Below are 18,414 nucleotides of genomic sequence, written 5' to 3'. Positions count from 1 at the left end.
TGAGTATCTCAACCACTGCCTCGCACTCCAGGTACCCACCAGAGTCCTCTGCTCTGCCCAATTTGACCTGGCCACTGTCCCACATATCCACATGACCACACCCAGAGGAAGATCCTTCTCCTACCTCACAGCAAAGACCTGGTACACCCTGCCTCTCCATCACAGGAAACCACCATCACTGCCTCAATTCAGAAAGGACTTCAGACCTGGCTCTTCGGCACCTTGAGACCCTTATGGGTGAGTAGTTGCTCTCCACAAGCCATTGATTGATTGATTAATTGATTGATTGACTGACCGACCCCCAGGTGCTTGATGAGTGAGCATGGGTTCCCTCTCAAAAGAGCCATCTCTCCCATTGCACCCCTCACATTGGGCCCAGGACGTTACTAGCCCTGTCCCTCACATCTCAGTTAGTTCCTCCAAACTGCCACCTCACGCCCAGTCTTCACCCAAGTGCACAGCATCCACAGACCGCTCTGCTGGCCAGAACACACAAGGGGAGGTCTGGGACCTTTGCCTTTGGATCCATCTGAAAGATGCCAGAGTGTCAGGCTGTTACTGTCCATCGCTCAAGCCTTTCCAACTTTAATTATCCTTCTGCAGGTTCACAGCCCAGCCATTGTAATCACAGTATAGTGCTGGCTAGAACACCCCCAAACAGTCCGCCCTGTGCGGGGATGTCTGCTTCACCTCCCTGTCTGCTTTCATGAAATCAAGGCTGGAGGAAAGGCTTATTGGACCGGGCTTGAAAGCAGCTGCAGAACCCCACCCAGGCACTGGCATCACCTGATTGGGTATGAACAGAGAATGTGGGGTCCCAGATACCCAGTCCCTAGCAACCTGGAGCAAGGTTAAACCCCATTCTTGGGATACCTACAGACTGAGTGACTGATGGGAATGTCTGAGAAAATCCACCCAACCTCCTTGAGCCCTGGCTGGGGTCCGTCTAATTAACCCATATCGGGGCTTCAAGGGTAGCCCAGCCATCTGACCATATATGCCAAAGGAACACATGGCGAGCGTCCAGATGTTCAGGGCTTGGAGCAACCGGATGCCCAGACTCAAAGGACATCCATCTGATTGTGCTGTCATTTCTGAAAACTGGTTCCGCTCGCACTTAGAGCGGACTGGGACTCTGAGGCCCAGGTTCTTGGAATCAGAGCTGATTATCAGGCATGATATGTAGGGGGCCTGCGGAGCTCTGGGCCGAGGCCCAATCAGCACTCCTGAACCCAGAGAAGCACAGGCAACCTCCCTGGTCCTGCAGGACCTCATTTTCAACACTTTACAACATGGTAGGCTGGAGAAGGTAGGTAAGGGCCAATGGTTTCCACCCTGTTTCTAACCCCAGTAATCAGGAGAGGCCTCTCCGGGCCTGCTGCTCTCTGTCCGTGGCACTTTGTGACATGGTGAACAAGGGAACAGAGCCCAGAGCTGGGATCTCCAACAACAGGGCCTGCTGTTGCTCTGACCCAGGGCCTGGTCAGAGCTTCTCATTCTGGGCATGCGAGTGTAGTCTCCCTGAGTGTGCGGGTCCCCATCTTGGGCCCTTGTAGACATGGCAGGCCAGGGAACGGCACACAGGGCAGGAGGTTTTCACCAATGGGCAAGTTGTTGCTTTGTTTTGGGGCCCAGTTAGAGCTTCTGAACCCAGACAAGCAGGGGGGACCTCCATGGACCTGCAGACCCAGTACCAGGCCCTTTGCAACAGTGGTTGCCAGAAAAGAGAATGCAGGGCTAGAGGCTTCCACTCCAGGTGTCACCAGAGCTTTGACCTTGGGCCCAATTAGAGCTTCTAAACCTTGGCAAGCAGGAGAGACCTCCACATGTCTGCAGGACCATGTCCCGGGCTCTTGGTGACATGGCAGGCCAGACAAGGTGGCCACGGGCTGGGCCTTCCATCCCAGACCAGCCCAATTCTGACCAGGGGCCTGGACAGTTTCCCATCTTGGTCATGCAGGGAAGGCCTCCTGATCCTTGTTTCAGGCTCCAAGTGACATAGTGGGCCATAGTGGAGTCCATGGCCAGGGATTTCCATTCCTGGGCTATCCGTGACTCTGACCCAGGGATCATACAGAGCTGCTTATCTCCGGCAAGCAGGGGAGGCCTGCGGGTCCCCATCCCTGGCACTTTGTGACACCACACATAGAAATCAGGTCCCTGTGGTCCTCCCCTGGCCACTACCCATTCTTGTAATCTGTGCACACTGAGTGACATAGTGCGACCTTTGAGAGAATTTATTTGGCCTCCTGGAGCCCTGACTAGACTTCAAGCTTTATTTAGAACTTCCAGGGTAGTTTGGAATTCTGAACACTGAGCCACGTGATGGAAATGGCGTGTTTTGTTTATGTATTTAAAGTGCAAAATGTCACCATGAGTGCCATTGGCATGGCACATTTTGCACTGCCCATGTAGGCGTGGTAAAGGACGCCTACTTTTGAATTACTCCCAGTCTCTCCTACTAGGACTAATACAATGTGTATTGGCTTAGGTGAGTGCATTTGCTGATAGTATTCAGCTACCGGTGAGTTTTCCCATTACTGAACCATCACTAGTTATAGAATGATGCACTACATTCAGCTGAGACTATGTATTTGTATGTGATTCTTTAAACGAGAAAGCTTTAATTTGAAATGCATGTTTACACTGTATATTTTGGTTGAGCAAGACATTTCAGTAAAGTCTATGTTGTTTTAATTTGCAGGGAAATGGCACCTTGGACTGGCCTGTGAATCTCGAAATGACCACTGTCACCATCCCTTGAAGAATGGGTTTGACTATTTCTACGGCATGCCCTTTTCCCTTTTTGAAGACTGTGATGTTATGGGTGGTACTATTTTGTATACCCCTTTTCAATCCATGGTGATGTTGTGGAGTCAACTTGTAGCCCTTGCAGTCTTCACACTACTTATAGGAAAACTCATTGGTCTGTTGCCAATTAGCTGGAAAGTCTATACCTGTTTTACATTGTGTGGCCTCCTATTTTTAATCTCTTGTTATTCATTGTATGGATTTGCCCGGTATTGGAATTGTGTAATTATGAGAAACCATGAAATCATTGAGCAGCCCATGAGGTTGGAAAGGTCTGCCTCTCTGATGGTGAAGGAGGCACAGGCATACATTTCAAGGTAGGTACTGACAACATCGCTGATTGAAAATAAGTGCAAGATTATTATTGGTATTATTATTGTTGCTGTTATTATTAGGCACATATATTATTATTGTTGTTCTTATTAGATACACAAAATGTGATAGGAGAAATTATTGCAAGATGTCCAACCACTGCAATATAATCCATCGTTCTTTTGCCCACCATGCCACCTCAATTTAGACCCAGCCTTATACAAATCAGTCTTGACCCTGCTATAATACGAACTGTCCAGCCAGAACTGCCAGGCCTTCCCTGAACCTGAACCCGAGCAACCCAAGACAAGTTTCGTCCTGATTGTGTCGTTTCAGTCAGGTGTATCATGGTTCCAGTGCCAAGTTTTTTGTTCTGAAGAACGAAATGTGAGTTTCCAAAATAAATGCAAGATTGTTTAATGCAGAAATAAGATGAACAGGCTTTAGAAGTGGCCAATAATTGCTGCTGCTGCAAAAAAAGAAACTGTTGCACAGAGCACCTACAATCTACTATTTTAGTTTATTGACTTACAGGTAGATTCATCAAGCATTTTTGCGAGCGCAAACGGTGCGAATCGCAAAAATCGTCCGTTTGCGCCCGCAAAAATTGCATTTGGGATTCACCAATGGTTCATACTCTCGCAATATGAGAATTCGCAAATAATTGCGAGTTCTGATATTGTGATTGCATTTTAGGAATCGCAATTTGCGATTACTTATATGCAATGCATGAACCATTTTAAAATTGCGATTTCGCAATCCGGTGCCGCTATTTACCGCGAAGTCTGACTACGTGGTAAATAGCGAAAACTTAGATAAATGCACTTTTGTGCATTCATCTAAGTTGCATGTTACACACACACATGTCCTTTGGACATATCTGTGCCCAACATCAGTGTACATTTCCATTTCAGGGGTGCTACAGGGTGTCCTTTGGACACCCTGGCACCCTTGAAATCGCATCCTTATTTGCGATTCGCTAATTGCTAATCGCAAATAAGGATTGACTCCCCATTCATTCTTATGGGCCGGCCCATAGGAATGAATGGGAAATCGCATCATTATTTGCGATTAGCAATTTGCGATTCGCAGATAAGGAAGCAGTAGAAATCGCAAAAAATATTGCGATTTCTAGATGCATCCCGTTTTGCGAGTCTGTAATAGCGATTCCTTCATAATCGCTAATACAGACTCGCAAAAGAGGACTATGATGAATCTGGGGGTTAGATACATCAACTCTCCATGAGACTCAGGACCCAATTAATAGAAACTAAGCAGTGACTACTTGGTAAGATGTAGATGATCCTGGTAGGAGTCATTTTCACCAAATTCTTCAGTATGTCCTGGGTGAAGATTTGTTTAGAATGATAATCAAACAGATTCGTCACTCATTTCAAACCTTGCCATTTAGGAAACATTAAATGCACCAGCACCTCAGAGCAGTAATAAAGGAGGTTGATAACACATTTTGACGAAAGGGAGTGGAGTGCCTCAGGCAGTACACTCACATACCCACTTGGTGTACCATAGGTAAATAGAAAAGCTTCTATAAAGGAGAATCTTCTTTTTTGGTGCATCATTACATGTGGAATCCATGCAGGTCTTCATAACGTTTTCAGTGCTCACATACTGAGGGGAGCTCTCTCAGCACCATTTTAGGATCAGGTTAATCCTTATGACGTCTACTTTTTTATTTTTTTATGATTTTTCTATTCTGTATGTGCGAGTATATATCCAGGCTAGAATTTCTACCCTTAAACACATTGAGCTCCATCAAATTGGGAAACAGTAGCATTACTTCTCTACCACAATTCGCAGCACCAAAAACTGTGGTATGAAGTAATATCTAAAAACAGTTTGTAATGATTAAGGTCTTCAATACAGTGTGAGCAATTGCAGTACTCTGCAGCACTCTGGTATGCCACATAGCAGTTCAATATATTAAAGCAAAATAATTTTGAAGCATTAATAATTACAGAACATCAGTAGATAATGGGCAGTTATTTAAGTCCCTTGTGGAATATGAGCATTCAGTAATATGGCGGTGTTCTGTTTTGTTTTCAAGAAACCGACAAAGACCTTTCCTCCTCATGTTCTCGCTCCTGCATGTTCACAGCCCACCCGTTGTCACTAAAATGTTTAATGAAAAGAGTAAACATGGGCCATATGGAGACTATGTTGAAGAGATGGACGATATGGTTGGTAAGTTACCCTTACAGATGTGGACCACCTAAAGTATGTGGTAGGGTTGCACTCTTCATTGGAAGACATTGATTTGTATATCGGAGTATCAAGCACAAAAATATTGTGCTGCAGCATATTGTTGACAGAATATTGGCTACCAAAACATTGTGAAGGTAAGTATATACTTGTAAGTAAAGTATGCTTTTCTTAACTCCACATCTACGTGTTTGTGTGTGTATATATATATATATCTATCTATATCTACGTGTGTATTATGTAATCCAAGTACATAAATGTGGAGATAGCTACGGTAAACCAAATCCCAACTAATATTTATTATACTTGTATGTCAGTGCTTTAGATGCAATATTTCTGTATCACAATATCTTTCTGTATATTCTGTTACTATGTGTCTATTTTACTGTCAGGTTCTTTCTTCGAGATGAATTATAAAGAAAAAAAACCTCAAAAAGTGGGAGAACTGCTTCTAGAAGCATATATTTTTTTTATTTTTTATTATTTCTGAAAGAAAAGCATATAATTGGTAGAGGAAGAGTAGACTCCAACCGGATAGTCCAAATAACCTTCTTTTATAACTACATGTGTATATAATGTTCAGTTATTTATGTCATAGTTATTTTCATTGATGCTTGTGGTAGTATTCCTGTGACTATCACATACTGTATACCCCGTTCATAGCAGGCTTTTTTGCGCTTAGCCTTGGTTTGATATTGCAGGAGTTGAAGAAACCACTTAGGTTCTCAATTTGAGAGATTAAAGGACCAGGATAACACTTAGAAGAAAGATGTTCTTAGAAGATTGTAAGAATGTCCAGTAGATTGATCATGGTATTCCTGTACTAAAAATGCAACAGGTGTAGAATAGCAATTCAAACCCTTCGTTTTAACCGTCAAATAGATTGACACATCCATTGACAAGGCATTGGCGGAAGAAGGTGCCTTCGCGGAGGACATGGCTCTATTGGAATAACCCAATCCGGTATATGGGACATTATTCTGAGCAAAGAAAACCACCTCGTTCTTTGCTAAAGTAAGTTACAAAAATCAGATACAACTTTTCCTTATGAAGATGAGCCATTAAATTGGCTATCAGTGGAAATGGGAGAAATGTACAAAGGAGGAGATAAGGCCATGGAAATCTTAGAGCAGTCTCTTCCAAACACCATTCTTCAGGGTATCTGGATAGGAATTTTGGTAGAAGAGCATTTTCAGGAATGGAAAAAATTCTACCTGATGAATCCCAAACATTTGACATATTCCACCAAAAGACAAGCATGAACCTGACTAAATCGTGGCAAAGTTGTAAGACTCTGCTTAATCTGTATGCTACTACATTCTCATTCCATTGGATATAGGTGCTTGGAGAGTGGCCAAATGTTTGTTTGCCCATTTGATTATCTGATACACGAAGACCGGAGGAGAAAGAGATCCTGTATGTTGGGGTACGCTTTGGTGAGGGTTGCCCACTATCATCTCTCTATAGTTTAATGAATGGAGCATCTCTTCTGGAAGACCTTTTACTTGAATTATTTGATGACTAGTTGCTCTTCAACAAATCTGGCATTTATTTGTAGTCCGGATTAATGAGGTGTGGGGGAAGAGAATGATTCCCCTGATTCACTATTAAATAAGAATCTGCCCTCATAAAACCTTTGCAACCCTTTTGATTAGTGGTGGAACCTGAAATCCCATCTCCTGGGATGCTGGTGCTCAATGTAGGAGAAGATGTCAAGCTAACTATCCCCATTGCATTTGAGCCTATGGCACCACAAAAACAGACAATATTAAAAGGAGTCACGAAAAGATTGTGACTGAGCTGATTATTTTCTTTAAAAGTATTTCTACAGTTTCTTGTTCCAGTGCTCCTTGTTTGATGGAATTCTGGGTGTAAGTTGTAGAGACTGGTTTGAAACTAGACAGATCATCTTGAATTCCAGAGAGTAACCATAGCAAATTACCTCTAGAATCCATGTGCCAATGACGACTTCTTCCCAGGTATGATAGAAGACAGAGTGGTAACTCTCCATTGGTATGTTGCTGTAGTTAAGATCATCTGCTTGGTTTAGTGTGCTTCTGTACAATGAAGGAAAGAAACCTCTCCTTATATGTCCTTAAGAAGTCCCCAAGGTTGGCCTAAAAGCTGTCTTAAAAGTATCAATTTTTTAAAACCTTCAGCGAACAGAGGTGTAGATAAATTGGTGCTAAGAAAGAAATTGTTCAGACTTCGAGTCATAGACCTTAACCTCTAGGCCATAAATGACTCCCTAAATAATCATAACCTGTTTGCAACAAAAAAAATGATTATTTAATAAATGTACTTTACATTCAATTAGAAAAAAGTAGTCTCTCCTCCCCCACGACTCAGACAAGGAAGACAGGCGGACCTTGAGACAACATGAAACTATCTCTTAAAAACCTCAGTCTGAAAAAAAACCCTGATTACTTGTCTTCTCTGCACATAATCTTTTGAGGCATAGAAGAAGGACCTCCTCCCTCATGTAGCTTGTATCTTCCCGATGACACTGGAACTTCTGGATGGAAGGCAAATGAACCAAAGGTGCCCTGCACCTCCACTGCTCAGTCTATTGATGATTCTGGGGGACTCCGTGAGACAAAAACAAAAGCATACATTTGTGGTGGAGCACTTTGTCTGCCAAATTCCAAATCAGGTCCATTGTTCAGAAGAAAATCATTCCAGTCCCATCGTAATGTAAGTCCGAAGAACTCTGGAATTGTGATGCTGTGTTATGTTGTATGTTAGGTTATAATGTTACTTCCTTATGAGTTTTTTCAATCTCCTCTTAGAAAAACATTATCAGAGAGCATCAGTATGTTCTGGAGGAATTTTCCTGCAAATATTAGGAGCTGCCCCAGAAAAAGATTAGTTGCATATATTTTGCTTATTAGATTTTTGTATTTCTAGCATTAGCCAATTTGCCCATCTGGATTTTCTGTCTTCTGGTAAGATTTGAGCTATATGGCTAAGTAAGTAATACTGTTATGATGTAAGGTGTTTATAACGTATGTAGACTATCCTAAGTATGCTGTTGTCTGTCTTGCTTCTGAGAATAGGAAAGCTTTACAGGAGCCACACTAGCTTTACGAAGGTATGCAGCTCAGAGCGTTCCTCTGTTCAGTCTGTTAAGTCTAGAGAACACTCATTTGAGATTGTGAATGATGCTCAGTTGCCAATGAGCATGTTATGTTATATTATGAGTGTTTTTCTACAGCTAGTTTGCTGTCCCATATGAAAACAAGAGTCTTTGCTTTGCTAGAGATTGCTGGTTTTTATTATTCCTAATATGTTAGGTTGTCACTCAGTTTGATAAAAAAAAGAATTATAGTCCGTTTAAGGAAGTGTTTGGATTGATCCTACTGAGTTAGCTCTAGGTCTTTATGTAGATCTATTGTGAACAGTTCAGAGTTCATGCTTAAGTAGAGCTCTGTGCTATCTACATATTGATGCATATTTAGGCATGTTTTCCTGATCAATGCATTAACCACTTGTTCACACAAGCCGAAAAGTGATAAGCTGGAATGAATAATGAGGCATTCCACATAGTGTTTTATCAAAGAAAACTAGCTCCGGAATGGGTCCTCTAAGTGCATGTTTGTTTTGGAAAGGAAACATCATGTTTATAGTAAGGCCCTCACTCACCAACCTAGTTGGTGACATGGTTCATCATCGGGCCCCACCCAAGGCAGCGAATGTACTTTGGGTGTGCTACGATGCTTGGATATAGCGGAGCTGGTATTGTGCCGTGAGAGTGCAGTGTAAGGAAGTGAGTGTATGTTAAAAAGGCTGTCTTCAGGGTCCCTGGGATAAAAAATGACTACTTTATTAATTGGGCCCTTGGCAGTAATAAAAACTGCTGCAGGGATTCTGCTCATACACAGAACTGTGCACAGAGACCAAGGACCTCAGTGAATTGTGGTGGACCAAAAAACTCACCTTAGTGCCTGGATCCCCTAACCAACTAGCATCAGTGTCACATTAGCTCTTCGTTTTATAGCAAAGGAACGAATGATTAGACAACCCAGAATATGAGACTTGGGGTACACTCCGGAATGGTGGGAATCAAGAACACTCTTTCGTTTTATTCTCATACCAGTCCACAACATGGGTAAAAAGAGACACAATAAAGTTTAAAATGTTTATTTTAATGACGTGCTCTAAAATGCAGTATTTTTGCTAACATAAGCAGACATATGATCAAAAATATTACAATCTGCATTGTTACAATTCCATAAAACACAAAGGGAGAAATCATATTCTAATGATAGTGGAAACAGGCCCTATAGTGCCTTATATACCACCCTCCCTAACTAGGAACTATGTTTTATATAATATTAGAAGGTATCTACGGCTTGAATGGGGAATTCCATATCTCCAAGATCAGTATAGATTAATCACATCAGGATCTGCAAAAGCTCTCTCTCTCTGGAAACTGATTTTCTCCAAGTGTTCAAATCATGCATGCAGTGCAATATTAAAGGTGCCAGAATTTTAGCTATCTGCAACTGCGTGCATGTTGTGTCTAGAGCATGAGCCGATCAGCCCGAACATTGTTATGATAAAACCTTGGAGGCTTCAGCACTCACTGTGCAGCCTAAGGTCGATATGTAAGTCTAGGGATGTTGAAAACAAGCCATTCTCATGTGAAGAAATTCAAGCAGCCTAACTTACAACAACAGTTACATTTAGTGTCGTGTTTACAAAGCAGCAAAAAGGTAAAATGTTGTTTAAACTTCTAATAAGCCTATGCTAACATAGCAATGGCGCAAGCAGGGCCCTGCCTTCACTACAAATCGAGAGCCGGATATTTAAGGAGTTCCTGAGGTAACTCCAATATCCTAGTCGGTCAACATGTTTCAGCCATGCTCTCCTAGTGGGATGGCTTTCTTCAGGACCTATGTGTAGTGCAAAGTGAGTTGTCTAAAAACGTGTTATTAAAAGACCATATATGTGACACACGCGCTAAGGTGTGATATGTGGTAGAGGAGAATTTCCTCTAGTGGCGCTTTCCTGTGTGGAAGGAAAAAGACAAACATACAGAGAAACATTTAACATACTGGTATAGTTGCTTCAGGAGCGCAGTGTCCGTGCTCTTATGCGGTCAAAGGCACAGTGAGAACGGGGTGTGGTGTAATTAGTTATAATCGATGCCTGGTAATTTATGCAGTACCGAGTTATTGCAGAGATTCTGCTCGTGCACAGAACTATGCGCAGGAAACCAGGATCTTGGTGTATTGTGATGTACCAAAAACCCACCTCAGTGCCCAGAACCCCATACAGACAAGCATCAGTGTCTCATTCGTTCTTTGAGCTACAGCGAAGCTACCAATGATTAAACAACCCAGAACAAACGACTTAGGAACCTTTCAGGAATAGTGGGAATCAAAAACACTCTTTTGTTTATATTCTCATAAAAGTCCACAACGTGAATAATCAGACATGGTATAGTTTAAAATGTTTATTTTAACTATGTGCATTATCTTTGCCAACATAAGTAAAAAGATTGATAAAATCAATACAATCAGCATTGTTATAATTCCATAAAATACAAAGGAAGAAATCATATTATAATGATAGTGGAACCAGGTCTATAGTGCCTTGTGTACCACCCTCCCCTTGCTAGGAGCTAGCTATTCTAATAATAGAAGATCTCTAGGTTTGAACAGGGAACACCATACCTCCAAAATCAGGTGAAGGGAATCACATCCCAGATCAGCACAGCTCTTTGTGGATGTAAAGTTTTTCTCCAAGTGTCTCTCTCATGTATATCATGCAGTATTAAAAGCACCTGAGTTTCAGTGATGAGCATCTGTGTGCGTGTTATGTCTAAAGCATGGGCTTATCAACCTGAATCAACTGCATACATTGTTATTTAACCTTGAACACTGTGTACAGACGTGAGGTCACGGTGTAAGTCTAGAGATGTGAAAAACAGATCATTCTCATGTGAAGGAAAGCAAGCAGTTTGTCTTTGTAAGAACAGAGGCATGTAGTGTCGTGTGCAAAAGCCGCAAAATGGCGTTTGAGCAACTAACTCACCTATGCCAACATAGCAATGTGTGCAAGCAGAAGCGCTGCTTCACAACACCCACCCCTGATCAGTCCAACGAACAAAGGGAAACATAATAACGATGCAGAGGTCAAGTTCATTTGAGACATATATAAGTTCAGTTTTGTCAAAAGGGTCACAAGGAGATGAGAGGGACAAAAACAAAAGAATTTCTTCAAAGATAAAAATGGAAGTGGAAAAAAATTCCCAGTCGGGAGAACAAACTTTAGTATTGCGACAAAGCCCAGTGGCTGTTGGACTAGTGGGATTCCTAGTAACTGTGCTAAGACTCCTGACACCACCAGAGCAGTGTCTTTTCTAAGGAAGGGTGCCCACTTCTGCTTCTTTGGGTGATGTGGCAGTTGGCAGATGAGAAACCTTTGGCTTCATATCAACAGCTGAGGCCTAATCACTGTATGGGAGTATTGGTACCATTGATCTAGCTCTGAAGAGTAACCCTGTGCAACATGGTCTGTATATTGCACCTCCCCTCCCACATACAAATTCTCACAACTTTTTTGTTCCCTGTACCTCACTATGCTCTTGTAACTGATGTAACTTCTAACGCAACGATCCTCTGGTAAAGCGCTCTGATACCTCCGGGTCTAGCCAGCGCTACCGTTGATGGAAACCTCTGACGATGTCCCATGGGCAGAAACCGAAAGCGTTTGTACTTACTTTGGAGAACGAGTACCCTTGGCCACTGCCTGGTGGAGTGGTCCTATGCAGCTACAGAGGAGTTTGGGCCCCTTGGCCATCACCTACCCAGCCGGACATCGGACATTGTTTTTCACGGTTCTTCTTGGTTTATCTGTCTGTCACACTGACTGCTTGGTTCCCCCTGATGAACTTTCGCTGTCCACCCTGCCTTGACTCTATCAGCATTCTCCTCCCCTGTTTTCCTTTCCCTCTCTCAGTTCCGCTATGCACTAGTAATGCACACTACTGTGCTTTTGTGGCTTCATCATGTGTCCTTATGTGCTATTCGCTAGTAACTCTTGTTGTTACTATGTAATCACAGTGTGACTTATGTAAAATGTAACTTGCAACTCGCTGCTCCTTATGTAAAGAGCTCTGATACCTCCGGGTCTAGCCAGTGCTATATAAAACTCAAATAAATAAACTCATGCTGCCAATTTAATTCATCAGTGTGTATGCTCAATATGTTGCAACAGCCTCCAAAAGGAATTCATTGTTATCAGCAAAGAGATCCGCCATCCAATTCAGAAATGGAAGTGAACATACATTTTCTTCGATAGCAGGAGCCTCTAGCACCATCAGAGGACAACTTGCGTTTTCATCGAGATAACTCCATCCCAGGAAGTCCTGTGCAGCCGCACATATGGCCCAATTTGCCAAAACTCTGTGCGCTGCAGCACAGGCCATAATACCGACTCCAGAACAGGCCAACTCATGAGTCACTAAGGGACTCATTAAATGATCATAATCTGGGGCAGGAGACTCCATATTGGAGAGACAAAGTTCTAATACCCATTTGAATTGGCAATCCAAGCAAAGAAAGACAGGTTGAACGCAAGTAAAATATGAAAAGCTGAAGGATACTCCATAAGCCACGCTCAATGTGGCCAATGGCAGCACTCCATATTGTTCAAGCATACAATCATGGAGCAGGGTCCGCCTGGGCCAGGTGTCTCTTAACACAGACAGTGCAGCCATTTCGGAGCAAGCAAACAAATAGCAGCAAACTGGCAGCCAAGGCGAGAATTAGAGGAAAGCCGCTAAAGATGCTGGAAAAAATAGAATGAAAAAATGCTGGTATCACACCAAATATAGTTTGGAATGAGGTCACAAGGCCGGAGCTAACAGTTAAAAAAACAATGGGCATAGCCTGTGGTGGTAGAGGCATTAAAGATAGTGTGGAACAAAGCACCAAAATGAAGTGGGAGATCCATATTTAAAAGAGCATGTACCTCAGTATGCGTGTTGGCAACGTGAAGAACAAATGTTTCATGAGAAGAAGTAAGAGGGACTTCTTTCTGGGACAATAGAGCCCTTATTCTGTTTAACCTATTGAACTCTGCTTTCAGGGTCGGAATTGAAAGCCAAATAGAGACATAAAGCCTTCAATGCGGGCCGGGAAAAGCAGATTTTTACAGCAAACTATGCACTGTGAGACAGTGACAATGTAAGGAATCCCAGCCAACATCCTGCAGCAAGCTTCATTATTTAAAAAATAAATAGCTACTGTTAGCTAACAACGTGAAAGTCGGCGTGATAGCTGGCATTGTATTTCCTTTTAAAATGCAAGCTAAATTCAGAGCCTGCATGTTACAGGCGCTGTGTAATTGTATATTCTTACACACGAGTGAGTGATCAGATGTGGAAATACACTCTTCCTCCTTCAAGTAAACCTCTTTGCCATCTCTCAGACATCTGTATGAGATCAATCAATCAATCAATCTACTTATAAAGCGCACTACTTACCCGTGAGGGTCTCAAGGCACTGAGGGAGGGGGTGCCCCTACTGCTCGAAGAGCCAGGTCTTGAGGAGTCTTCTGAAGGCGAGCAGGTCTTGGGATGCCGCAGGTGGGTGGGGAGGGTGTTCCAGGTCTTGGCAGCGAGAAAGGAGAAGGCTCTGCTGCCGGAGGTTGCTCGTTGGATGCGGGGGACTGCGGCGAAGGCGAGGCTGGCGGGTAGGGGTGTAGAAGCTGAGTCTGCTGTTAACGTAGGCTGGTCCGGGTGTTGTGGAGTGCATTGTGAGCATGTGTGAGGAGCTTGAAGGTGAACCTCTTGTTGACGGGGAGCCAGTGTAGCTCTCTCAGGTGGGAGGTGATGTGGCTGCGGCGAGGGATGTTGAGGATCAGCCAGGTGGAGGCCAGAGACCAAACTTCATGGAGAAAGGCAGTACCCAGTGGTTCATACCTACTCAGGGCATAGTGTTTCATACATGAACTACATTTATTAAAGGAAAAGGCAGTGTTATTAACCCATGGATGAGCCATACAGCAGAATTTGATTTGGCCATAGAAAATAGGAACGGTTCCAGCTTTTCAATATGCAATAGACAATATGCTGCATTCTTCATGGACATGAACTGTTGTTTTTCTGTAAAATTAAAAGGCAAAAACAATGACGAAGTATTCATGTAGTCCCAAGGCACTTTCCCAGACTTTAAAGTTTGTAAAGTCCAAGCAAACTGCATTATGGAACGCAATTGATTTTGACCATGGTACAAAACAGATACTTCATCCTGCACAATATCCACAACAGATGACACAATGTTATCCATGGTATAAATCCTGGAAGAAAGCATATTAATGCTATCATCAATGACTGCAAGCACTTTTTCTAAATTTGCTTGGTCTATTGATCTTAAACGGGAAGCCGCTTCAATTTGCGATAGTTTTCAAACTTCATTGCAAACGACAGCGCCAGCAAATTATAAATCTGTTAAGGATAGTGGTGCTGCGCAATGTTAGTGGAGTCCGCCACGTGAGTACGGATCCTTAATTAAAAGCCTCACACGATCTCAATGGGGGTTCAGAGAGACGGTGCTGTTCAAATGGTCCGCCAAGTAAGTCCGGATCCTCTATAGATGGCTTCTTAAAGTCACAAAAGGGCGGGTCGTCTACGTGGTCCAGCACCCCTATCCTTAACAGATTTATAATTTGCTGGCGCAGTCGTTTGTTTTCGAAAACCACGTACAACATCTGACTGATTTGCCTCTGCCACTCAGAAGTTCCACTTTCCAGTTATTCACTGGTTTTATAAATTTCCGCTCTGTCCCCTGATGTCCCTCACCCCTTGAGCACTCTTGCTTCCATAACAGTCGGATTTAATACGACCTATTGATTGTTTGCCCCACCTGGTTCTCCACCGTCCTGATGAAGACCCTCTAGCAAGGTCGTAGCCAGTACCTGCAACGATTTTGGGTCGAAACGTCGACATACCTTCCCTCTCCTCAGCTTCTGTTATTATTTGTCATTCTTGCTTTTTTTCATTGATGCCTGAGATTGCCTTGATTTACTTGTGAACCATTGGTCATATGCCATTTCTATGTATTAAGGCTCAAACTGACTAATAATTTGTCACTTGTCCAGTTTTCCAACACTTTCCATCACTACCCTGACCCTTCCCTTCCTTTAGGGGCACTAATTGTGTTTATATATTTATGTATTTTATGAATTATTTGTAATTTATTGCATTTGCTGGTTGTGATTAAAAACAATGCTGCAAACTTCCTTTGAATTGAGTTTATAATCAATTGCCATTGCTCTAGATTGTTTTATCTCTTTTCTGGGACCACTCTGTTTGTATCATTAACTCACCCAGGTCCCACTGACTTATTTGGGTAAACCCACGTGTTCATAACATGAACCTAAGTTGGCCACTTAACTGACTCAGCCTCATAGCACAGGGGAGCCTGGGGGATCTCTGGTGGAAAGCTTTACAAAACAAATGGTGGCAAAACGGCCCACTTATACGGCCATGCGCAGGAAAACTCTTGAGGTCAAACAGTGGCTATGTCGTGAGTACTCCTCTAGACATTATTCCAGCACCAGAAGCCCCTTTCGACACGGTATTAAGCGTGGTTACCATCATGCCTTATGTTTCATGTAGCAACCGCATAGCCCCTCTTGCCACTTTGGACAGTGCTAAAGAGACTGTGCCAATACCATTGGGGGGCACTGAAAAGCTGACAAGCCAATCCTTCCCGTCCTCTGATTTGACATCCACTCTCCGTAATGCTGTTACAGACTTGGTAGTAAAATTGAGAGCCCAATTCACACTTCTGACCTATTTTCAGAGTCAAGTAACTCTGTGCCAAATGTCAATGAGCATTGTGCATCCCGTGGGGATGCCACGTGTGCTCCTCATCCCAGAGGCGCCCTCCATTCAGATAGTTACCCTTGCCCACTATCACAAAAACATTGGAACAAAGCCTCTTGACTAATTTGCATCAGCGGCGGCCGGGCGGGAAGGATCCGTTCTTGAGGATCAGCAGCACATTCTTCCATTCTTAACCCTTCTACAGCATTGAGATCTGATCCAGGGGCCCTGGGGCCTGTGAGGAGCAGCTGGGGTATTATTGCTTCTCAAACCACAAGGGGGTTGTTCTACCATGGCCTTGGTTCTGGTATTCCAATGACCCAGCCTATTTGGGAGCAAAGGTTGGTGGGCAGCAGTAGACGAGATATGATCTACGTGCATAAGGTCCCAAGACCCCCACCAGGAGCAAATGAAGGCAGTGAGTCACTGTAAATAAAGTGACTTATTAGATGTGTAACGTCAGGAAATTCTCCTTATTAATTTGGCAGGACATCATGGGAGGAAGAGTTTTACCCACTTGGAGGATGATTTTGACTATCTGGAGGTCAAACTAGTTTCCCATAAATTAGCCAGTAACATTAGAGGCTTGGAACTATGTTGTTCATGTCCATCACAAACCTTAATCCTCCTGAAGTGCAAACCACCCCGGGCTAACGAGGGTCCAGAATCTACCCCAGGGTCACATGAGGTAATGGGAGCCCTAAAGAATGACTTGTCCAAGGGGGAACCTTTGCTGACCTGTCCACGGTCTACCAGTGTGATTGCTGCCTGTCTCCTGCTGACAGCGCTCCCCTTCCTGGGCGCTGCCTGCCGCCGGAGCCTCTTGCCTGCCTCCCGCTGCCTTGCTGGATTTTCCATCACGCTAGCACGGCTGCCGAGTGGAGTGCGGGCTGGGGACCACATCTCCCATCAGCCCTTGCGGCCCACGCATCACCCAACCGCACCAGGAGGCGCTTAAAAACGGTGTAAGCCCCGCCTCGTGGGACGCGAGCGGGATGCCGGGCGAAGCCCGGGCAGAGGGCGGGCCCTCGGAGGCCTGAGGAGTCTGGTCTGGGCCACGTCTCTTGGTTAAACCATCAAGTCACCGCCCAAGGTAATTTAACTTTGCTGAACTGCATGTGATTAGATTGCGGCTTAACATAGTACCTGCCTAGGCGCTAAGTGGCATTATGGTCAAAAAGACACCAATGTCAACTCGATCCACGTCAAGGAAATTAGCACAGGCAACAACCCCACTTCCAAGCTTGACTGCGATCAATAAAATGTTACAAAAAACAATAGGGGTTTTTGTCACTGCCATAGAAAGTACAGAGAGGCGTCTTTCACTACCGCCGAGCATGTGTTTGATAACTCAGCCTACGCAAGGATCTAATATACCTGCAAACACCTCCATAATAACAGCTTTGTCACAGGACTCTATTCTATTGCATTCATACGCGGATTTACCGGGGAGTGATCAGAACTGTGCCGATATATTACAACAGTCACTACCCACTGATCTTGCTGTTCGGGAGAGCAGGCTGTCACTAACCCCCAACTTGCAGCCAAGTGAGATTCCCCCTCCTGTGATTGATGTGTCTAATGTCAGAGAGGAGTTAGATGATTGTGGTAATAATGATGCAGCAGATAAGACAGCCAATATGAGCCCATCACAAAGCATAAGCGGTAATGGACCAAGTGGACACAAAAGTAGACCGGTACCTAGTAGGAAATTGGTAATTGTAAATAGACCCGGGGGGAGACATAGAAGTAAACAGAAGAGATTAACCCAAATTTCTTCGAAACAAGGGGCGTAAAAAATAAAACGCAGCAGAGCAGCCACTCACAATTAAATGAATACCAGGGTACTGTTCAACAAGACTCATTACCTGTTAATATGGAGGGTCTCATAACACAGCTCGAGCATTTAGTAAAGTCACTTATTACCCCAATAGTTGAAAGATTGAGGGTTTTAACAGACAAGGTAGAGAATTTAGAAAAGCTGGGAATAGCTAATCTAGATCTGTTAGAACACATTAGCACACAGCATAAGCAACCTACAAAAAATGCCCTAAAGGGGAAGCCTAATAACAACTCGGCTGGTCGCGACACAAGAGTAGTTAGTCCTCTTGCACCAACAATTGCAGTCACTGCCCCGGAAAAATTTACTACCAACATCCCTACTATAACAACAGGGCAGAAATCTGCTGCGGAACAAAGGGAGAAAGGTAGCTTAGAACCCAATAACATGG

General features: G+C 43.6%; 1 protein-coding gene across 1 annotated transcript in view; it reads left to right on the top strand.

The window, feature by feature from the left end:
* Positions 1-2,709: 2,709 nt before the first annotated feature.
* Positions 2,710-18,414, top strand: part of LOC147698099 (arylsulfatase D-like) — a 291,198-nt gene continuing 275,493 nt past the window's right edge. Inside the window, exons 1-2 of the mRNA XM_086934775.1 lie at positions 2,710-3,128; positions 5,189-5,325. Coding sequence (XP_086790901.1) covers positions 2,791-3,128; positions 5,189-5,325 — 475 coding nt within the window. The 5' untranslated portion in view covers positions 2,710-2,790. The remainder of the gene's footprint in view (positions 3,129-5,188; positions 5,326-18,414) is intronic.

This window comes from Lissotriton vulgaris, chromosome 8 (assembly GCF_964263255.1).
Source record: "Lissotriton vulgaris chromosome 8, aLisVul1.2, whole genome shotgun sequence".
Lineage (NCBI taxonomy): Eukaryota > Metazoa > Chordata > Amphibia > Caudata > Salamandridae > Lissotriton > Lissotriton vulgaris.
This window is presented reverse-complemented; position numbering and strand designations above follow the sequence as displayed.